At 45.7% G+C, this 24484-nt stretch overlaps 1 protein-coding gene across 2 annotated transcripts in view; it reads right to left on the minus strand.

The window, feature by feature from the left end:
- The window catches only part of LOC142573285 (uncharacterized), a 533382-nt gene that overhangs the window by 118826 nt on the left and 390072 nt on the right, over nt 1-24484 (minus strand). For both annotated transcript variants that reach the window (XM_075682922.1, XM_075682921.1), the window contains one exon: nt 22696-22789. In XM_075682922.1, coding sequence (XP_075539037.1) covers nt 22696-22789 — 94 coding nt within the window. The remainder of the gene's footprint in view (nt 1-22695; nt 22790-24484) is intronic.

Below are 24484 nucleotides of genomic sequence, written 5' to 3' on the forward strand. Positions count from 1 at the left end.
ACAGTCGATATAAGAAGGCACCAGTGCGACAGTTTCTTCAGTGGGCGCGGGACCATCACTGTCAACATGTCTCACGCTCCGCGCTTTTGCGCATTACAGGTGTTCCTGCCGCTTTTCCTGCTGTCAACTACAGCCTTGGCTCCTGGTGAACCCGAATGCCCGTCCAGCCCGATACCATCGACGCCGCTCTGCTATCAACCGCACTACCCCTACCGTACTGCTCCGCTCGTCATCTCCGTCATCTGCGCATCATCCAAGTCTACGCTGACGTCACCAACCACAGTCGATATAAGAAGGCACCACTGCGACAGTTTCTTCAGTGGGCGCGGGACCATCACTGTCAACATGTCTCACGCTCCGCGCTTTTGCGCATTACAGGTGTTCCTGCCGCTTTTCCTGCTGTCAACTACAGCCTTGGCTCCTGGTGAACCCGAATGCCCGTCCAGCCCGATACCATCGACGCCGCTCTGCTATCAACCGCACATACCCCTACCGTACTGCTCCGCTCGTCATCTCCATCATCTGCGCATCATCCAAGTCTACGATGACGTCACCAACCACAGTCGATATAACAAGGCGCCAGTGCGACAGTTTCTTCAGTGGGCGCGGGACCATCACTGTCAACATGTCCCACGCTCCGCGCTTTTGCGCCTTACAGGTGTGTAACGTTTTTTCCATGTATGTCAGAAGGAGCGACGACCGTTTCCTATTATTGTTCCCGCGCCCACGAGTGCTCCGTGATATTGCTGTTGATTGTTTTTCAATGGGTGTTTTATTACTATGCTCTGGAGATATTGAGTCGAACCCTGGACCCCCGACTCGTTCAGTCCTTGGCTGAACTACAGTCCTTGCCCGATGTGCCAGGCGAACAGATGAAAGTCATCTTTCATATTCTAAAAGATCTTCAGGCTCGATCCGTGCAAGCAGCAAAAAACCAGTCCGATATGGTCACTGACATTAAAGCCATCAAAGCCAGTCAAAAAAACATTGAAATAAAAATTTGGCGCCATCGAAAAAAGACTAGATGACCTAGAAGATGAAACGGACTCACTTGACAAAATTGATCAAGAAATAGCCGCCATCCAGACCTCGGTACTGTCGCTGTCAGCCAATTCTGCTTCTTTGCAATCACGGCAGACCGAACTTGAAGATCAATCGCGACGCTGCAACCTAATTTTTCATGGATTATATGAGCACCGGAGATCGCGGGCTGAGTCGGAAGAAAAAATAAAAGTAGTTTTGGCTGACGAACTTGACACTCTTCCGGATTCAGCCATTGAACGCGCTCATCGCCTAGGTCAATATTCGCCAGGAAAACAACGTCCGATCATTGTAAAATTTACTAACTTTGCGATAAAAGAGATATTCCTCTCTGCCCGGAAAAAGCTGAAGGACAAAAACGTCACAGTTAATGAAGATTACTCACCTGCTACACGTCACGCTCGAAAGAAATTAACCGAGTTTGCCAAAAGTACATCCGACGGAGGTACGTATCGGCTCCGATATAACAAATTACTAATGAATAAGAAATAATAAATGTATGATCCCGAATCTAACTGCGTTAACGAGCATACGAATTCTGTTAAACAGCACGCGCAGAAACCGCCCTCGGCTGATAATCCCGCCAGTTCGGCTCACGGCAGTCCATAGGGACGCGCGAGGGGATGTGGACGTTCTTTTTCGCAGATATCCGTTCTTTTTACTAACATCCGCAGTATCATCAGCAAACGTGACTGCCTTAACTCCGCCATCGACACCTGCAGCGCTGATAGCGTAGTACTAACTGAAACCTGGTTGCGTCCTGAAATTCGAGACCACGAACTGTTTCTTATTGCAAATAATTTCTCTATCTATCGCTGCGATCGCATTGAGCGACAAGGAGGAGGTGTACTGCTCGCTATCACGTAAAATTTCGCTTCACAGTGCATCCACATCACACCCTCTTAAAAACTGTCTGGGCATGTGTCGCCCTAAACCATAAAAGAGTTATTATTGGGGTCTGTTATCGGCCCCCTACCTATACACAGACCTTCGTAAATGAATTACACGATGTTGTTAACATCGTTTCATCCCGTTACCCAAACTGCCCATTACTTTTGCTTGGCGATTTTAATATGCCAAACATAACCTGGTCTAACACTGTCCCAACGATACACCCACCTTCCAGGCTTGCTAAAGAATTTTTAGAAATATGCCCCATTTTTTTCTCTCCAACAGCTTGTAACTGAACCGACTAGAACCACAGACTCTGCTGCTAATACCCTTGGCCTTGTTCTCGCTTCACAGCCCGACCTAGTTTGCAACATCACTCACTCCAACATCACTCACGGAATAAGCGACCACTCTTTACTCTTTTTTCACTTAAATCTCGCACAACCTAAACATGCTAAAATAACTGTAACCATCCGTAATTACAATAAAGCAGGCTTTGACGCGATTAATAGAGAATTATGTTCATTCCTTGATGTTTTTCTCCAGGATTTCAACAGTCGTACAGTAGAAACTAACTGGGCAATCTTCGCAGAAAAAGTTACTTATCTAACCCATTCGCATCGTAACTATCAAGTCAGACGCTCCCTGGTATAATGTTCATATAAGACGCTTATCAAATAAAAAGAGTCGATTGTAGAAGTCGGCAAAGTTTTCCTCGAGTGAAGCTCGTTTGAGTGCCTACCGATTGGCTTCAAGCGAATATGTATCAGCGCTAAGAAACGCCAGAAACAATTTTTTATGTCACACGCTGCCGTCCAAGTTAACAAATGACACCAAGAAATTCTGGCGCGTTATTAACCAAAAAGATGATGACACCATAACTCTTGCAGATAACTTTGGGAATGCCATACCCTGTGATCATATCGCATCCGTCCTCAATGAAACATTTATCGAAAACTTTTCTGTAACTTGCAATGTTTCCCCACCCACTGCACCTTGTTATAATTACCAGGCTCTGCTTCCAATTACAATTGAACCCTGTGGCATCGAAACCGTGATTAAATCGTTGCGTCTCTCCTCTGCTCCTGGCCATGACCTAATTTCCGTGAGATTTTTGCACAGCACTGTTGTTTATTCACCTATTTTACTAGCAAAACTTTCTCAACAATCGCTTGACACAGGGTACCTGCCCCTTGATTGGAAAGTCGGTAAGGTGATTCCACTTTATAAATCAGGTGACAAGCATTCTCCTCTCAATTATCGGCCTATTTCACTAACCAGTATCCCATGCAAAACATTAGAACATATCCTATATTCACAGCTTGCTAACTTTCTTGAGTCGAACTCATTTTTTTCAAGTTCACAGCATGGCTTTCGAAAAACATATTCTTGTGAAACGCAGCTGGTTTCCTTCATACATAAGCTACACCTAATTCTTGATACTCGTTCAATGGCAGATTGCATTTTCCTAGACTACTCCAAAGCTTTCGATTAAGCATTGTTGAATATGTATGTGATATGCGCAGACCAAGTGAGAGTGGAAGTGATGTGTACACCAAGATACTTGTATGAGCCTACCGATTCTAAGAGGACATGATCTAAGGAATAAGTGGGGATGCTGTTGCAAGTTCTTGATACGCGAAGAGATTTACCTTTTGTGATGTTAAGTTCCATTAGCCACACCTGCGTAGCGATTTAATCCCTCCCCCACGTCACCTACCATCGCGATTAGATCATGCCTACAAGGTCGGTGTCCCATTTTGTCGAACTAACGCTTTCTTCCAGTCATTTATACCTCGTACCGCAGCAGAGTCGAATCACCTTCCCGCACTGACAGCCACCATCAAAGATTACAAGCTTTTCAAGAAGGCCTTAGCTAATACTGTATGAGTAGACACACCTGTTAACTTTTTATTGCAATACTCCTGTTACTTGTACCACATTTCCTATTTTTTCTTGTTTTGCATGCCTGTAACCACTCCCCTCTCCAATGCCAATGGCCCTGAGGGTACATGAAATAAATAAATAAATATATGGGGCTACTTCAAGTTCGTGGTTCTGAAGTGTATTCGTGATTTTCTACCTGTGACGCGAAAAGCGCTGCGGAATCGCAATCCTTCGGTAACAAAAGAAATTGTACGAAAAGAGCGGCAACTGAAAAAGGCAAGAAAAGAACTCAACCAGCGCCCAACTGTTCCCGCAAGCGATCGGCTTCTTGGCTGGCGTACATTATTAGCTGATAAAAACAAAAGGGAATGCTGTCAAAAAATAACACTAAAACGTTTTCTCGTGTCAACCCCAGGAAAGATCTGGCACCACTTATTGACAAAAAAAGAAAGCTGCACCGAAACTCTGTATCGGTGATACCTTCAAAACCGACAGTTCTGAAACCTCAGATACGCTCAACCAATATTTATGCTCAGTGTTTAAGCGTGACGACGTTATCAGCCCACAGTTCCCTAGCTATGAGCACATTCTGCCGATTGGCGATGCCGCAATTACTGAGGAAGGTGTGTGAGCACTTATGCTTAACCTCGACGCTAAAAAATCACCCGGATCTGTTGGAATCCCGAATGCATTTCTTTCGCGGTACGCCGAATGGTGTCCAAATTGTTTAACCCTAATATTCGAAAAATTACTGTCATGCACGGAAATTTCACCCGACTGGAAGTATTCGAAAGTCATCCCCATACCAAAAACAAATTCGTCTCTCCTCACATTATCTTTACTGTGCACATGCGCAAAAACCCTCGATCACATACTTTTCAAGCACATTTGTGCCTTTCTTAACAATGCAATAATTGACGCAAGACAACATGGTTTCCGGCCAGGCTTTTTACCGTAACTCAGCTCGTAGAAATAGTTAACGACTTAACGACAGTTTTAGATAGACAAGGCCAAATTGACTTCATATTCCTCGATTTTGAAAAAGAATTTGACCGCGTCTCTCACTTAAAACTACTTCTTAAACTGAAAGCCATGTTAAACAACGACGCCTTAGTTAACTGGATTAAAGCATACCTTTCATTACAGGAACAAATTGTTCTGGTCAACGATGCAGCTTCAACACCCGCAACTGTAGACTCAGGCATTCCACAGGGATCAGTGTTAGGGCCGCTCCTTTTTCTTATCTTTATCAACGACGTCATGAGTGACATACACGTCAAAATAAAGCTTTTTGCAGATGACTGCATTTTGTACAAAGAAATACGCAATTCAAATGATCAAGAAGCTTTCAACACCTCGGTGTCTACAATACAAACATGGTGGTCAAAGTGGCAGATGACTATTAACCTCCAAAAGACTGTTGCAATGACCATTACTCGCAAAAAGAATTCCTTAACCCATACTTATAGCATTAACAACTAGTCTTTATCAGTCGTGTCTACGTACAAATACCTGGGAGTAGTTATAGCATCAGATTTTAGGTAGAAAGTCAAGTCAAGTCAAGTTTATTTACAACATGTACAAAGTACAGTGTTGAAGGCCACCCTGGCAAGAAAGCTGTAAACATACAGCTTGACGAGGCTAGGGGGCCACCACCAGGCAACATCGGCATCACGCACATCCGCAGTACAAACAATAAGCTTTCGTAAGTAGCTTCATTAATACAACACGTGGTATATATCCATTCCCTGGGCATGAATAGATCTTCATACATGCATAATCCTTACGAGCGCATTGAAATTCGGGTGAACAACATTAGCGCCAGGGGAATATGTACTGTTATAATTTAAAAAATTAACATTATTAAAAGCAATAATAAAAAGGAAGTTAAGCAACAGTAAAGAATGTGCACGTGTAACTTACAAGGAATGAAATGAATATACATGTGATGAGTACATTCTGAATAGGTATGGAAACCAACTAATTTACAAATTTCAAGCAGTCAAACAGTTTCAAACAAGAATGTGCACGTGCAGCGCACAAGAAATGAAATGAATATCTGATGGAAGAACATGTAACATACATTTATAATAAAGCAATGAAAAAAAACTATGGTTTTAAGGCGAACAATAGGAAACGCTTCACGTGAAATAAAACTTTTAGCATATAGAACATTCATACAACCCATCCAGAATACGGTGCAATTGTTTGGGATCCGCACACTGAAACCAACATCACTACAATTTAGAAAGTCCAAAGAAAATCCGCCAGGTTTATTTTCCATTCGTACAGCTGGCGCACATCCCCACCATCTATTCTAAAAGCTGCAGAACTGGATAACCTTGCAATAAGGAGTAACCGGGACAGAATGGAATTTTTCCTTCTTATTCTATAACAGTCAATAAGGAATAGATAAAACATTATATATTCTACGGGCTAGCCACCGCTGCACGCGCTATTATCATAAAAAAAGGTCTGATTTTTCATGCAGGGCCAACGCATTCGAAAATTCTTTTTTCCCGCGCATGGTTTCCGCATTGAACGCATTACCTGCCGCATCTGTCGAAGGTTTCGTCGACAGCTGTGCAACGGTTTCGTCCTTTCTTTCTGCACTTTGCGAATAAACCATAGAGTTCATCCCTCGTTTTTGCCAGTCAAATCATGAGTGTGAAAAGGTTTCTGTTATGTCGTTTGTCATGCAGATTCTTGGTCAGGGTCTGTTGTCTTGTTTGATCTTATTTTATACTTGCTTTTTTTGTTCCAAATGCCTACTCCTGCCTAAGGCCTGGTAACGAGGCTGGCAGTACTTGTAAAATAAATAAATAACTCTTATGATGTGAAATTATTCAGTATGACTTGATCAGCCCAGCACCACGTATGTAGCGCTTACATGTAGTGCTTATGTAACCGTACACTTTTTATTTCCATTTTGCGCAATCCTACAATTGTCAGAAGACGCTGCAGGAAGAGCTCACGCATTCTGGCCGTGTAGCGGGAATGTTCTATGTCTATGTTGACTCAGACAAGGGGTTCTGTCGGCGAGCTCCTCAGTATGCACGAGCAGATGGATACGGCGATGTGCAGGCGCGCGAGGCAGTAAAGAAGGGCCCCTTTTACTGTCGCATACGGAGTTTCGCCCAGCATGGGGACGTCACCTAACTCCGCCATTGCCGGAGGTGTCAGAATTTCAAGGATCAGCTCGTACTTGTGAACTTCTGAGGTAATGTGACTCATGCGAAACTTCTTTTCAGTGTGAATGGACCTTGATGGTCGACTGCCGATCCACAACTGCGGTAGGGTGATGTTACTTGTAGCTCCTGTCACGCTCGCGGAAGGTCGGGAATCGGTTTGAGAGATGGTACATTTATAGTTGATGGCGTCTGTGGCTTCCCATCGGCTCATTGCAGGGCTTGATGGAGTCCAAGTCGCCAGGCACTGTGGGCTTTTAAGCACAGATATAATCTATGCGACTTTATTTTATCCACTGCGAGAGATTCAACTGCGCCCTCACTCTCCGTCGATTGCGCTTCCTTCAAGCGGTTTACCAGGTCCGTGCAAGAAAAACAAGAGCGATGTGTCACAAATCTTTTTGACACCGGCTTGCAGCACGAGGCATGTGCCATGTGGTCTGTGTTCGTCTTTAACAAACCTTTTTGACGCATATTTCCAGTAGGTGAGTGTCGCGCATCAATAAACGCCTTTGGAGCCAACGTGGGTAGCTAGTGGAAGCCAATGGAAATGGAACAGTCAACATTGACAAAAAGATCCTTGAAATTTCTCAAACGCTGGGTGGAACCAAACCCACGTCACAATGGTTCCTCAAGGACATGACACTTTGGCGTGCTGCGCCACGAATACGCTGGGTGTGTGCCGGCTTTCAGGGAAGAGAGAGAGAGGCTCTTTATTAGAAAAAGATTTTTGCCGGCGCGTATACAACCGTTGGCATGACAGTCTGTATAGGTATGGGGAATGGGACTAAAATACTCCAGAGGAGAGTGAAAAAAAAGATCACAGTGCGCTGCATCAGTCCCTGCAGCGCAGATTTGGAGGTCAAGTTGATCGGCTTTTGTGCGTGGAATACTCGGCTACGCTACTTTCATCTATACCTGAAAAGCTAATAAAGGAGATAAATGCGGACAATACCACAGAGGCCGGTAGTCATACCGTATGTGCATAACGTCTCCCAGAGGTAAAGAAAGATTGGCGGCAAGGGCAGCGTGGAAGCGGTATTTTCCGCGCCGGAAAAGCTATCTACACGGCCGTCAATCCGCTCCATCCGCGTACTTCTGTTTCTTCAACCATGCGCAAAAGTCTTCTGAGTGTTGCGTTGTTGGGGCTTTATTCAGTTCCCCTATCTTGCGAGAACATATATATCAACCAAACTGGTGAACGCCTTAAAGAAAGGCTAAAACAACATGATTGCAACGTGCATCGAGCTATACACGCACACTTAGAAATTCGCTGTCGCGATTTTTGATGTAAGTCCAATTTTTATTGTTGTGAAGTACTGAAAAAGCACCGATAACGATTTATGCGGGAGATCATTGAAGCCGATCGCATCGCAAGCGCTGGCAGCACGTGCGTAAGCTCGCCATCTTTGTTCCTATCTTCACAGGAACTAAGATTTTTTTATCAGTTTAACCATGCCTGACAGAATTACGAGTTCTCTGACCCGTGTTGATGTAGTCTTCTCACGGCCTGACTATTTGTCAAGTGTTTTGATGACATTGCTTGATGCTTTCTTGAGGCTATATATTTCGTGCAATCTGTCAATAAAACCAGTTGGAAGTCAGTGCTCTGTTCCTTTTTCTAGCCTGCTCGGCTTTTTTATTTCTTTTCCCGTAGCACTGTACCAGTTTTATAATTAAAACCCTTTACTACTTTACTACGCTTAACGAGTCTGTATATCGGGTGTTTCAGTGAATAATAGAAAAAAATTGCCTGCGGCAGATTGCACAATACTAGTCCACTAACTGGACCACTGAACATGCAGGCATTACTCGCATGATGAATTGAAATGCATAATCGGCTCGGCTAATTAAAAAAATACACTAATTAGGTTTTTAACTAAATATCTTATGGCGCATATTGCAACTTGCAAATTCAAGCAAACGAGTTCGCAGGATGACACGAGTTTTGACATAAGGCGAACATTGTTTAACTGCGCGAACAAAGGGACCACAGAGACAGCATGGGACAAGGACAGGCGCAGTTCTTGTCCCATGCTGTCTCTGTGGTCCGCTTGTTCACGCAGTTAAACAATGTTCGCTAATATGTACCAACTCGTCCAACAACAAGTTCTTCTAAACTAAATTAGACATAAGGATTACCGACCATTGCAGAGGAATGGAAAGCATAGATGTTCCAGTTACTCAATCTGAGCTTGAACGCAAAAAACAAGTGGAATCGCAGGGCATATTTACAACAAGTTTGACGGTGCATGCCCCGTAAATGCTGTCATTCACACAATTCTTTTTATGTGGATATGACTTGCCGTCTCACCCGCTAGAATTTGTAACGCCACCATGGATGGATGGATGGAATGACGGATGGATGGATGGATGGAATGACGGATGGATGGATGGATGGATGGATGGATGGATGGATGGATGGATGGATGGATGGATGGATGGATGTTACGAGCATCCCCTTTGGAACGGGGCCGTGGGTTGCGTCACTAAGCTCTTGCTATTATACTGCCTAATGTCCTACGTAGGTTTAAAAAAAACCCTATGAACTCCCACAACGAAATCTTCTGATCCCCTATTGCGAACTGTGCTTTTGTACGTCTCCGTCTTTTGTCGTTTCCCTACTTTTCTTCCACCAATCCTCCAATCGCCTCTTATTAATGCCTATTGTGGACATGTTTGCTCCCGCTGCTCCCGCTGAACCCAAGGGCTTCAAGGAGGCCAGTGGTGCCTAAATCGACCGCTGGGTAGACGTCTTCACATTCTGATAAAACATGCTCCGTCGTTTCCCTAGCTTTACCCCAGCAAGCACATGCTTCTTCTTCCTTCTTATATCTCGCTTTATAGGTGCGTGTTCTAACGCATCCCGATCTCGCTTCAAAAAGTAATGAGCTTCCCTTTGAGTTATCATAAGTGGTTTCTTTCCTGATCTCGTTTTTTCCTCTTAAGTAGTTATTGATGTCAAGTTTCTTTTCCATTGCCGCCACCCATGAAATTATTTCAGCCTCTCTGACTTTCCACTTGACATTCTTTGTTGCTGCGTTACCCACTCTACAGGCCGCATACTTGCTTGCAAGTTTACTAGTTCTTTCCCTCCACTGAGAATCAATGTTTTTCCTGCACAGATACCTCAACACTTTCCCAGCCCATTTACTTTCCTCCATATTCCTCAGTCGTTCTTCATAATCTATTTTACGTTGAGCATTCCTCACTTCGAAACCTGTCAAGCCGATATCACACTGTGCAGCTTCATTTGTAGTCTTCCCGTGAGCGCCCAATGCGGGGCGTCCCACTGACCTTTTGTTACCATCGAGTCCGGATGGTACCGCTGTCTTAGAGCAAACATCCGCATTTCCAAAAGTAAGTGGTGGAACCATTACAACTTTCCACATATCCCGGATCTCCTCATATCCATTGTATCCCTATAGCGTTCTGTTCTTCATTATGGCTGCATTTTTCTTCCCCTTCACTGCTATTGTTTTTTTTCTGTTTTTGCATATATCTCTTGCCTTCGTTTATCCATATACCAAGGTATTTATATTCTTATACGTGAGATATTTGCCCGCCCTGTATTGCCACTGCCTGTTCACTGTTTTTATTGCATACCATAACGCCTGATTTTCTAACACTGAATTTCAAACCTAAATTCTTGCCTTCCTGTCCACAGATGTTAGCCAGACGTTGCAAATCACATTGCTGGTTAGCTAGGAACACAATGTCGTCTGCATAAAATAAATCGGGAAGCTGCTGCTCTACTACCGTACCCGCCTGCTTGCATGAGAGATTAAACCCGATATTACTTCCTTCTAGCGCGTTCTCCATCCTCACCATGTACATCATGAACAGCAGTGGGGATAAAGGGCACCCCTGTCTCAGTCCCTTGTTGATATTGCTACGGAAGGATGAGAAAAGAGAGAGGAAGAAAATCGGAGGCGCTGGCTGCTGCGTGTTGTTGGTGGTCAGCCAACTTAGCTATTCTGACTCATGCTGTATATATATTGTAAATATAATTTTTATATACTCGCAACATCCCCGTAACATATTGGTGAGAGGTGCGGGTTACCACGGCTGGAAGTGGAGCTCTGCAGTGGACGTCGCATCACCGTCTGCACCATGAATGACGTTGAGCACGCGGGATAAACTTCGTTGCCGCCTCCAACGTCAACGTAGGCTGTCACCTTTGGTTGTCGATGTGCAGCCCAAGTATCCTGGAACATTATGTGGGACCGATGGCGCCCACGTTGAAGAGTGGGTGGGCATGTACAAACGCGTGAGTGGAATCAACAGATGGGACCCTACACTTATGCAAGGTAACTTGTTGTTCTACCTAAGAGACACGGCAAATGAGTGGTACGAAAACCACGAAGAGCAGCTAACCAGTTGACACCAATGCAAACAGAAATTTAGAGTTGTTTGGCTGACCAGCCGGCCGTAAAATTGTCGCAAAGCAGGAACTGGCCTTTCACGCCCAATCCAACGGAGTCCTATGTCTCGTACATAAAGAACGCGCTGGCACTTTGTCTTAAAGCCGATCTTGACATGAAAGAACCTGAGAAGGTCAGGCATGTGCTCAAGGGCATTGTTGACGACGCGTCTCTTCTGCTCATGTGCAAGAGCTGCTCTACAGCTGACGCAGTCATTAAAGAGTGCCGACAATTCGACCAGGCCAAAAGCCCACGCGTCTTGCAAGCATTCGCAAGACTTCCAAATACTGCCGCAACGTCGACGCGCAAAGATCAACCCGCACAACAGCTTGCGTCGCCATCAGAGGACGGCGTGCGATTGGTTAGACGTGAAATGTATGTCATGGCGCTCGCAGCTTTCTGCTCACCTAGTCGGGATCCTACAGCATTTTCAGTTTTCTTGTACAAGCCATCGTTCGCCAGGAACTTGAAAACATTGGTTTACAGTCTGTGTGTGCTGTCGCCAATTCCAGAGCTAACGAACGCCCTGCTACTATTTTCACTCCACCCCGACGATTCTCTCCACGTTATCGCAACCCGACTGAATGGAGAACTGCTGACGACAAGCCCGTATGTTTCACCTGGCGCCGCATTGGTTTTGTCGCCCGATAGTGTCGGAACTTCGGGCCCTCAACACCTCGCACGCCGACCAACCTGAGCCGTTTTGGATGGAAATGCCCCTAATGTTTCGCCCACCGCCGAGTCACACAGCTCCACCAAGTCTGCTCGGAGTTTCGTGGTACAGCCACTCACCATCGCCGCGTGCACACCAATCTTGTTCAGGGCAAACACGTCGCCTTTCTTCCCGTTCGCCGCAGCCACGTCGCCTTTCGTCCCCTGTGGATTTGGCCCCACCCTTTCGGAAAACTAGGCAATGCCGTGCTCGGAGGTGGTGCTGCATTGCCGACTACTGCAGCGAATTCTCTGTCTGTGCCCACAAGGAGAAGTGTAATTGACGCTAAACTAGACGGCGTACCTGTCCAAGCACTCGTGGACACTGAACCCACATGTCAGTGATGAGTGCTTGCCTACCTAGACGCCTAAAGTAGGTCCTCACACCAGCAGCTGCCCGAGCGCTTCGTGTGGCCGACGGCGGCGTGCTGGTTGTTCTTGGAATGTGCACTTCGCGTTTAATTATAGCTAGCCGCCTTACTTCTGTTCTCTTTGCTGTGATCGACAACTGCCCTTACGACATTATCCTTAGATTGGCCTTTTTATCCCATCATTCCGCTCTCATCGACTGCGCAACCGCAGTTCTTCAGGTCAAACGGCCTGAAGTCGCCGATGCTGCGAGCAACGCTCCACAGCACTTGTGTTCGGTTCAAGATGTGTGTCTGTGACCTGAGGCAGTCACTTACGTTGCTTTGACCGCCCTGCCACAGGTTCCTGATGGTGAAAATGGGCTTAGCCCCATCATCGACGTGCTTTTCAACCGAAACGTTGCTGTTCCGCATACGCTGGTCACGGTTACTAATAACGATGTCGTTCTACCGCTCCTGAATTTCAGCCTGCGCCCTCAAGTGATTAAGGCTGGCGTGTTCTTGGCCAGTGATTCTAGTGGTTCCGAATTTGACATTGAGAGTCTGAATGCCGAGAGTGGTTTATTAGCGTTAATCGCAGCTCACAGCTCTGATTCCTTAACGGATGACCTCGCGAAAATGATTGCACCTGACCTCATGTCGGAACAAGCCACGGACATACATATCCTGCTTAAATCGTACAATGACATCTTTGATTTCGGCAAAAGAACTTTAGGCCAAACATCTATTGTTTACCACCGTATAAACACTGGAGACATGAATCTTAGACGGCGGCGTCTCTATCGTGTACCGCATGTTGAACGTCGAGTCATCCAATCGCAAATGGACGAAATGCTCCGCAACGGAGTCATTGAGCCGTCATCCAACCCTTGGGCTTCGCCTGTTGTCCTCGTAAAAAAGAAAGATGGTACCTGGCGTTTTCGCGTCGACTATCACCACTTAAACAACATCCTGCTTAAGGCCTGGAATTCAGGCTAGCGGTTCTTAATAAATAAACAATAAATAAATAAAATCACGCGAAAAGACGTCTACCCACTATCACGCATCGACGACACCTTAGACTGCTTGCACGGAGCTAAATACTTCTTGTCCGTCGATCTTCGATCCGGCTACTAGCAGATTTCCGTTGATGAAATGGACTGTGCAAAGGCGGCATGCATCACACCGGATGGCTTATATCAGTACAAAGTCATGGCCTTTGGCCCATGCAATGCCCCTGCAACATTTAAACATGGATCACCTGTTTTTGTTACCTTGACGATGTAATTGTTTTTTTTTCTCCCACGTTCGGCAGCTACCTTACCCGAATCGCTGAAATTCTTGCGGTCTTCCGAAGAGCCGGCTTTCAGCTGAACTCCACGAAGTGTCAATTCGGGCGCCATCAGATCAGCGTGCTGGGACACCTCGCTGACGCATCCGGTGTCCAACCAGGGTGGAATAAATTTCTTGCCGTACGCAGTTTCCCTGTGCCACGTTCTGCTTGTGACGTGCGCTGCTTCGCAGGCCTGTCTTCTTACTTTCGTTGTTTCGTCAAAAACTTCGCCGACGTTGCTCGGCTTTTGACAGACCTTTTAAAGAAGAACACGCCGTTCTCATGGGGCCCAGAGCAAGCCCACGCGGTCTCCGCTCTCATCGGGTTTCTGACCACCCCTCCCATAGTTGCCCACTTTGATCCATCTGCACCGACCGAAGTCCACACTGATGCAAACGGCCACGGCATGGCGCTGTTCTCGCCCAACAGCTGAATGGTACCTAGTGCGTGATAGCTTACGCCAGCCGCCTGCTGTCGCCTGCCGAGAGAAATTACTCCATCACGGAGGGGGAGTGCTTGGTTTAGTTTGGGCTGTCGCCATGTTCCGGCCATATTTGTACGGACTCATGTTTTTGGTCGTTACAGACCACCATGCCCGCAGCTAGCTGTCTTCTCTCCGGGACTCCAGAGGACGGCTTGGTCGCTACGCGTTGCGGCTACGGGAATTTCCATTTGTTGTCAACTATAAGTCAGGACGCCTCCACAAACACGCTGACTTCCTCTCGCGCCCCCCCGTGGATCCTCCCGATCGCTTGCGCATGATCCGGTGAATTGCGTGTTGGCTTTGACCGACATGACCGACATGCACGCTGAACAACCACGCTACGCATCCTTACAGGCTATCGTCGCCGGAGTGCAATCTGGCAGCACCGACGGCACGTGCCGCATGTTCGTGCCGCATTACAGCATCCTCTGCCACCTCAACACCAACCCTGACTGCCCTGAGTTCCTCCTTGTCCTTCCCCGTCATCTGCGATCCGTCGTTCTCGAACAACTTCAGGATGTACCGACGGCTGGAGACCTTGGAGTTTTACGTACATAAGACCGCGTATGACGCCAGTTCTCCTGGCCGGGTCTCTACCGCTCTGTGCGTCGTCATGTCGCAACTTGCAAATTGGGTCAGCACCGGAAGAAACCTCCCCTGCGACCTGTCGGCCGACTCCATCCAACTGAAGTTCCCTCTGAAACGTTCTTTCGCGGAGGCCATGACCTGCTTGGCCCTTTTTCGACAACGACTAGAGGGAATAAGTGGATCGCTGTCGCTACTGATTACGCGACACGCTACGCGATAACACAGGCGTTGCCGACTAGTTGCGCAACTGACACCGCCGATTTTCTCCTTCAAGACATCATTCTCCAGCGCGGTGCACCTCGACAATTACTTGCAGACCGCGGCCGTTCGTACTTGTGTCGAGTTGTTGACGACCTCCTCCGCTCTTGTGTCACTGGCACAAGCTGTCCACCGCCTACCACCCACAAACGAACCGTCTAACGGAACGTCTTAACCGAACACTCACAGAGATGGTGTCGATGTAAGTTTCCAAGGATCACCGCGACTGGGAAGCCACGCTGGCCTACGTGACATTCGCGTATAACTCGTCCCGACATGACACCGCAGGATATTCACCCTTTCAACTTTTGTATGGTCACGACCACACACTGCCGTTTGACACTATCCTCCCTTCTATGCCACGTGTTGCAACTGAGTACAGTCGTTAAGTCACCGATCACGCTCGTATGACACGTCAAGTCACCCAATGTCGTTTATTAGCCTCACAGCATATACAGAAAGAACGTTAAGACCACTGCCATCGCACTGGTAAGTTGGCACTAGGTGCTTCGGTGCTCCTCTGGTCACCATATCGTCGGGTTTGCCTCTCCGAGAAGCTTCTCTCTCACTACACAGGGCCTTATAAAGTCCTACGCCAAATTAACGACGTCAATTACGAGATTTCGCCGCTATAATTTTACGCATCCTCAAGTCAGACGGCTGTCGACATCGTGCACGGTTCTTGGCTGAAGCCATACTTCGCTCGCTATTCTGCGCCTGCAATGCGCCGAGGCGGCGCTTCGCCACCCGGGTGTTCTGTTACGGAATGATGAGACAAGAGAGGGCAAGAAGAAGAACGGAGGCACTGGCTTCTGCGTGTTGTTCGTGGTCGGCCATCTTAGCTATTCAGACTGATCCTGTATATGTATTGTAAATATAGTTTTTATATACACACAACATCCCCGTAACGATATCAACTTTCTCCCCGCACCTCATTCCTTCCCATTCTATGCAAACGGTATTCTACGCAAATCTCTGTCAAAAGCTGTAGACAATCGTCACCTAAGCCTTCCCTTTCCAGAATATCCCACAAAATGTTCCTGTCTGCGTTGTCATTGGCTCCTATACTGTCTAAAAAGGCCACATATAACAGTCTGCTTTCTACCCTTGATATTTTACTACACTGAGTAAGAACAAATAAGTTATCCAAAAGCCTACCTATTCTAAAGCCATTCTGAAGTTCTCCCAACATGTCATTATTCTCTGCCCATGCTTGCAGCTTTAGCTTGATTACCTGCATTGCTAGCCTGTATATTGCCGTTGTAATGGTCAATGGTCTATACGAGTGAATTCTATCTTTCTCCCCCCTACCTTTACAAACTAAATTGTTGTACTTTGTCGACAACAGTCTGGTATGCGTCTATCTTTCCAAATTGTTTCCACTGCTTTCACCAGAGCCACCTTACTTTTTGGTCCTAGTTCAATTATCAGCCTAAAGGGAACCTCGTCTAGCCCTGTGGCTGTGCGCTTAAGAATATTCTCTTCGGCTTTCTTCCAGTTGAAACTTGTCATCATCAGCGCCTTTTCAACCTGGTTCCCTTTCATGCTCTTTTTCTCTTCAAATCAACCTGGTCATTGCCTTGGATAGATTGGGCTGTTATTTTGCAGATGTAATTTATTGCCGCTTCCCCTTCCAGTTTGTTTCCATCTTCGCTTAGGATATGTTGTTGCGTTGTTGTTGACTTCCTGCCTAAAAACTAACAAACTAGCATGCGCAGTAGCACATTTTCGACAGACAGCCAAAGAAGCTAAAGGACATTTTGATGTAACGCTGCCTAACTTTCTTACAAACAGCCCTCAGCGATTCTGGAACCACTTCCGCCCTATTAAAGACACGTTATCGGACTTGTCTCCTGAGGAAAAAAACTAACAAAGCTAATGTGTACAATAACTATTTCCACTCGAACTTCACAAAAGATGGCGGTAACCTGTCAGACTTGAGTAGCAGTTCAACATTGCGCATCGATCCTTTAATCAAATCTGACGCGGGTGTCCTTAACATGTTGCTCACCCTTGACCCTAAAAAATCATGCAGACCAGATGACATTCCAAACCATTTTCTAAAGAGATATGCAGAGTGGTGCAGCCGATACTTGGGCCTCACATTTCGAAAATCCCTACCACAATCATCCTTAGCCGACGACTGCAAAAATGCGAAAATCATCCCAATACGCAAAACAGGAGACACCTCATTGCCCTCTAATTATCGACCAATATCTCTTGCTAGCACCGCTGCCAAGATGCTCGTGCATATCACCTTTAAACACCTACCAAACTTTGTTAACACTCACAACTTATTAACGCCACACCAGCACGAATTCCGCCATGGATTGTCAACCGTAACGCAGCTTACAGAAGTTGTGCATGACCTCGCATTTAACATCAATAACTGTAGCCAGACTGACATAATATTATTAGACCTTTCTAAAGCATTTGATCGCGTATGCCACAGTAAATTATTAACAAAATTGCGAGGTTTTATTGGGGACGGGGAAATTTTGGACTGGGTACAGATTTCTTAACAAACCGGACACAATTCGAACTATTTCAGCATGTGGAATCTGAGACAGTGCCTGTCGCATCAGGCATGCCCCAAGGATCCGTGTTGGGGCCACTGTTATTTTTAATTTTCATTAACGACATAACCAAAAATGTTGACCGTAACATCAAGCTGTTTGCTCATGACTGCATCCTCTACCACACAATTAACACCTACGAAGATCATGTTTCGCTTAGCAACTCACTAGCCCAACTAAATGAATGGTGCAAAAAATGGCAAATGACGATAAACACAACTAAATCAGTTTGCATGACGGTAACAAGAAAAAAATAACCTTACGACTTTTCGTACTTTATTAACGGCACAATGCTAACGAAAGTTCACCAGCATAAATACTTAGGCATCACTCCAACTTCTGACCGGAGATGGGACGCGCACGTTGCCAACGTGACCTCGAAGGCATTACGCAAGCTATTTTATCTCCGAAGACGTCTCCGTCTCGCACCAACGTCGACTAAGCTTTTCGCGTATACTACTTTCGTTAGACCGGTTTTTGAGTACGCTAACACAGTTTGGTTTCCCCACTCAGTAACTAACATAACGAAACTGGAAAAAGTACAGCGAAAAGCGCTGCGGTTTATTCACAATAAGTACAAGCCCACAGATTCACCCTCTAACCTTGCGGCTATATCGGGTTTAACGATGCTCTCATCGAGGGCAAAGCAAGCACGGCTGAAATTTTTATTTAACTTGATTCACAACTATTATAAAATTGACCTGACAAAATACATATGTTTTTCGCAGTCACGATCATCGAGACATAAACATGCACACGCTTTAACGGAATATTCATGTCATAATGACACATTCATGTACTCTTATTTCCCCCTCGTGATAAGGGAATGGAATCGCCTCGATCCGTCAGTCATTTCTGCAGATTCATTATCTCAGTTCACATCACGGTTAGAATTCACATCTAGGAATCAGTAACGCAGTCTCATTCACATAATATGCTTTGCAACTCTTGTAAGCCATGCTGATTATCGTGAAGGTGTTTACTGTCATTTTTGTTCCCGTTTGTTATCCTTTTCATAATGTATTCTCTTTATTGCTGCGCAGGTCTCCTAGAAATGTGATATCTATATTTGTTTTTATGTATTCTTACTTAGTTCCTTTACGTTCCTTGCTCCGCTTATCGACACGCAATTTGCATGTGCACGTTCATTACCATATCTTTCATTTGTGTATGTCCACCTGCTATGGTCCCTGATGGGACTGGCAGTATTGAAAATAAATATTCATTTTATATGGTTCCAAAATATTCTAGTTGCGGCCTTCTTTTTCTTACTTATTTCTGCCAACCAACGTTCAATTTCACCTTTTATCTTTGCTTGCACCAGTATATGAACCATAGACTTTTTTTCGCGGTATATTTCCCATTTGCTGGCTACTTGATCCTGCTGCAACTCCACCTTCTTTGCCTGCCTGTGCTCTCGGGATGCTTTCTATCGTTCGGCGATCCCTTCTCGTATCTTTCTGTTCTTCCAGCTTTTCGGTTCCTTTTTCCTTTCCAACAAATCTGTTGTTTCTCTTTCCGTAGTTTTGTCCTTATTGCACTTAGTAGCTCCCTCCCTATATTCCCGTTATGGCCATTTGCCAAGTTCTTCCTCGGCTCTTCTGACTATATTTGTTATTTGTTCAGCATTGAAACTCGGACTGACATTTCGCACTCCTTGCTCTCTTTCCCACCTACATGTGCCACTTTCAAAATGATACGTTCACTCCCAGTGTCCTGAAGTCAGAGTGCCCTTTAGCGCGAGAAACAGGAAGCTTCGGTCCCGCCGCTTGGTTGGAAAACATCCGGGCTCCAGCCTTGCTTTGGTACGGTGGCATTAAGTGGCGACATTATGTTTGCAGAGCTTCTTTGCCGTTTTGTAAAAGCCTCGACGTTTTTGGCTGCTGCATATGACCTGCCTTACATATCATTGAAGAAGGATTCATTCCCTTGCAGTTTTTGCAAACCGTACAGACAACTGACCTCTAAGAGTGCCGGTTAACGAGGGAGGATGCGTTGGGTTATCTGCATGCTAACACTTCGTCCGGTTGTCAGGCGCACCGCGAATTGGCTTTAAAAGAAGACGGCTAAGTTAAGAACATAAAACTTAACGTAAACTCCGCGGATCCTGCACTTGGCCTCACACGAGCTGCGTGCACGCCATCCATGAAGTCGCGCATCTACGTCTCTATAGCATGGTTCACGAAAGCCATGGGCGACATTGCCGCAGCGCACTGTGAATATGTTACCGGGTGAGTACTTTATTTCTGTCGTATTCCACGAACACTTAGTAGCTGCATGGAAAAGTAGATATACACCTGCTAGTTTGCAAATTTGGTATTCTGCTGGTGCTGTTGTGCCAAACTGCTGTGTTGCATGCTTGTAGTGTACCAAACCGTATCCCATGTATTGCATGCGCTATATGTATGCAGCAGGTTATTCAGGGTGTCGTTGGGAGCACTAAGGCCTCAAAGCGTACGCTAACCTATTTTATACGTTAGATTAGCTTAAATATGGGCAGCGCATGCGTCCACAAGCCAGTCCGCTGCCGCTCACTCGCGAATACTCATATCAAGGCAGACAGTTGGACGAGTTGGTTCGAAGTCATGGCGGAAGAGAGCGCAGCTTAACTGGCACGTACGGAAGAAGACAAGCGCAGACTCACAAATGACATTAAGTACATGGACTGGCCGTATCTGTTTGCGCTGTTTTTCACATTTCGTACTCGCACATGCTCAGACGCCCGTCATGGTGGCTCAGTGGCTGTGGTGTTGGGCTGCTTTGCACGAAGTCACGGGAACGAATCCCGGCCATGGCGGCCGCATTTCGATGGGGGCTAAATGCGAAAACATCCGTATGCTTAGGTTTAGGTGCACGGTAAAGATCCCCAGGTGGTCGAAATTTGCGGGGTCCTACACTGCGGCGTGCATCATAATCAGAAACTGGTTTTGGCATGTATAACCCCATAATTTGGTCAGATTGAATCAATGACGAGTGCGAAGGAAAACTGCATTCCTCATATTTTGCCACCTCAATGAGACCTGCCAGCATGTCGCCGGCCTTCTCTCAGCGTTGCTGAACTGGCAGGAGATGACAAGCGAATGCAAGTCGCGTACAGGGACCACAGATCCTAGAATGCAATGTTGGCTGCCACGGCATGCCATCCGGGTTCAAACGCTTCACCGTTGCCGTCCACAAACTTCTCTCCGCATCAACCTTCGCAGATACAAATCTGAAGAAATTACTATTTTGATTTCCATAATAATGGTTCGTGCAACCGAAAGCGACGGAGATGGCCGGCATGTCCCGTTCGTGGGGCACGTGACACCACCGAGGGCTGCCTGAGCTGCGCAGTGCACTTCCCAACTCTTGTGTCGGCTGGCGCTCATGTTGATAAGAGAACTCTGCTAAGTGCGCACGCGCCACTAAGTGTTAAAAGCATAGTGCCGCTTCCTAGCGGTCCTCTTTTCTCGCCCGAGCCTTAAACCACAAGCATGGGTTAATAAACGCCGTTCACCCGGAACTTGTCTGATCCTTTCGGCACGCCTGGCGCAAAACGTAGATAGATAGATAGATAGATAGATAGATAGATAGATAGATAGATAGATAGATAGATAGATAGATAGATAGATAGATAGATAGATAGATAGATAGATAGATAGATAGATAGATAGATAGATAGATAGATAGATAGATAGATAGTACTTTTATTCATGTCAATTCTCGTACACCAAAATCAGGCCTACCAAAGCCTCATCAAGGGCTTGAGTGGCAGCGCCTGGCAGACAGCAAAACAAAGGAAAATAGAGATGTTGCAACGAACTCGACAAACAAACAAAACAAAAAAAAGAAAAATTTAACAATTCAGAGAGACAGATATAGAAACATAACTATTACAACAGCAAAAGGATGACAGTAATGCGAAATTAAGACAGTAACACTCAATTAAACCATTATGGGGCAGGAAGTAATGCGGAGACATACCGGAAAATTTTTTTCAGGGTGTATTTTGTTCTCATGCGGAATACACTAGGTGGCATACTATTGAAACAGGCAGGTACGTAGTATTGACGTGTGCGCTTTCCGTATCGGGTTGAGGAGCGAGGAATGCAGTAACGGTATTTTGGTCTTAAATCACGTGCAGGAACATATAGAATGGTGAACTGACTGTACCAGAAATGTTTAAGCACAATAGTTTGTTGTAACACCAACTAAGGGCGCTCACAACGCACCGCCCCGGCCCATCTTTGCAAAAGCGCAGTAGTACTTCTGCAAGGGGTCAATTGCTCTATCAGCAATAAAATCATTAGCTAAACACCTAATTAGTTAATTTTTGGTAATCAGTCAAATACGCATTTCATTTCTTTTTCAAATATTATCCACCTCTTTGAGTAGACCAGCTCATGCACTACAATTGTGTTCTCTGCCACAGGCAATTTAATAAATCGTGTTGGCTGAGACACAGTTATATTTTATTGTTCCAAGCAGCGAAACTGAAAGAGCGTCTGTGACGCCGAAGTATAGCGTTATTCAGTACACGAAACTGGCATCTCGCGATGAAATTTAATCCGGCACCTTATTAAATTCAATGGCGCCGGCCCTTACGGAAACCAGCGCGCCACAAACGAAGCCTACGCAGGCTACGGGGCACGCGCCAGTCTCAGCGTCATCGACGTGAAATGAGCGTGTCTTCCAACGAGGCATTGTTTTTCGCCATGCAGCTAGGCGTTACATTCAGTTTCCGCAAGCCAGCCCGATTCAGTGTCGAAAAACGCACTGCTTTCACACTGCAAGGTGCGGAATTTTGCAAGCGGGAAGCAAAATGGACAAGTTCGTGCTTCTGACTTCCCGTTCAATCGTTGTTGTCATCCAGTTTGTGTGCTAAAACCCGCCGCCATAGATTACAGATACCCTACTAACCTAGATCAGTACAAACTCCCACCTCTATTTTACCAAAAATATTATACGTCGTGGTGTTCCGTACTTACCGCAGCGTAGTAAACGTATCCCTTCGACATCAGAGGCTTGCCATGTGGGAATGGTGTAAGTAGGTCGCATGAGTATTTCTTGTTGTTCGATACCCTGCGCAGCAAAGCACGTCAAAACGGCCGTGAACACAAACACGTACTTAAAGCATAGCTTAGGTGTGACTCGCAGATAAATATCTCCTACTGAATTCGTTTTCTGTGGGCTACTGCACCTGCGCAGTACTTTTCGAACAGTTGAATAAGTTTTTAGGTCAGTGTGCCAATATATCGGGAAAAAATATGGAAGCGAATTTCTGCTTTAGGGATGCTTGGCAACTTTTGTGCGAGCAGCAATCTTTCTCATGATGGATGTGTAATTGGCGGTAGATATGTTTCATATTTTATAAGGATACTTATTATACATCCTGTATTATGCTATATCAGTATGTCATCCGTAAATCACGAAACCTTATGCGTACTTCAGTAGACAAACGAAGCGCAAATATCCGTGCAAACAACAACGTTAACTGAAACCACGACAGTTTAACTCCGTAGCATCTTCTACCAAGCGACCGCGCTCTATGATCATCTCAAGCCATTGGCCACATGCCAATGTCACAAACACCCAAGTGGTCCACTGTAAGCCAAACAGCAGTCAGCTGAAATCTGAAAACCGTGCGAACAACGTTCACGTGTAAGCATGATAGGCTTTTTTTTCTTCTGGAAATTAGCATTGTAACTGTCCTAAATGCAGATTTTTTTCAGTTCTTGTTGATTATACAAAGAATTGCCCAGTAGGTACGACTTAGTGCCTTAAGTGACGTACTTTTACTGTTAAGCATTGCATTGGGGGTGAAAGAAAATTCGTGTTGTTGGCTTATTTTAGCTGGTCTGTGATTCAGGAATAGGCGTTTCTGCGAATGTTTTCTATGCTGCTGCAAATGTTGACTACTTTCTGTTCCCCCTTGCCACCGTTACTCAAGTTGTGCCCAAAGGAAAATAGTGTGATAGTGTGTATTTTCGTTTTGAGCACAATGGTATTTTTGTTCTACCATATCTTTTGCATTTCGTTCAATAGTAATGAACATCTCAAGCATTCCGTATACTTTTGTACAGGTTTATAGGTAAGCATTTGTGTTTTGTTATGGCTGTGAATGAAACGATCTTTGCATTTTCTTCTACTTTTTACGTATTTTGCGTGGTCCACCGGATTCAAAAAAATCTGGCCAGGAGTGCGGCCTGATCCCGGTGACCAGAACAGGTAGCGCACTCCCTCACCAGAGCATGATTGCCCACCTTGGTGCAGTACTTGGCCACAACCTCCTATATGAATACAACAATAAAATCCCGGCCCTCAGTCCCCAGCAGCTGCGAAGCAACTGACGACGGCGGCGGTCAGACCTGCAACGCAGCAGAGGGTGCTAAGAATCCCTGGCTCCGGACAGGCCGCCATTGGAATATGAACCTGGCAACGTTATCTAGTGAGGCGAGTCTAGCAGTGCTATTGGAGGAATTAGAGGGCATTAAATGGGATATAATAGGGCTAAGTGAAGTAAGGAGGCCAAAAGAAGCATATACAGTGCTAAAAAGCGGGCAAGTCCTGTGCTACCGGGACTTAGCGGAGAGAGGAGAACTAGGAGTCGGATTCCTAATTATTAAGAATATAGGTAGTAACATACAGGAATTCTATAGCATTACCGAGAGGATGGCAGGTCTTGTTGTGAAACTTAATAAGAGGTGCAAAATGAAGGTTGTACAGGCCCACGCCCCTACATCCAGTCATGATGACCAGGAAGTCGAATGCTACTGA

Source organism: Dermacentor variabilis, chromosome 2 (genome assembly GCF_050947875.1).
Source record: "Dermacentor variabilis isolate Ectoservices chromosome 2, ASM5094787v1, whole genome shotgun sequence".
NCBI lineage: Eukaryota > Metazoa > Arthropoda > Arachnida > Ixodida > Ixodidae > Dermacentor > Dermacentor variabilis.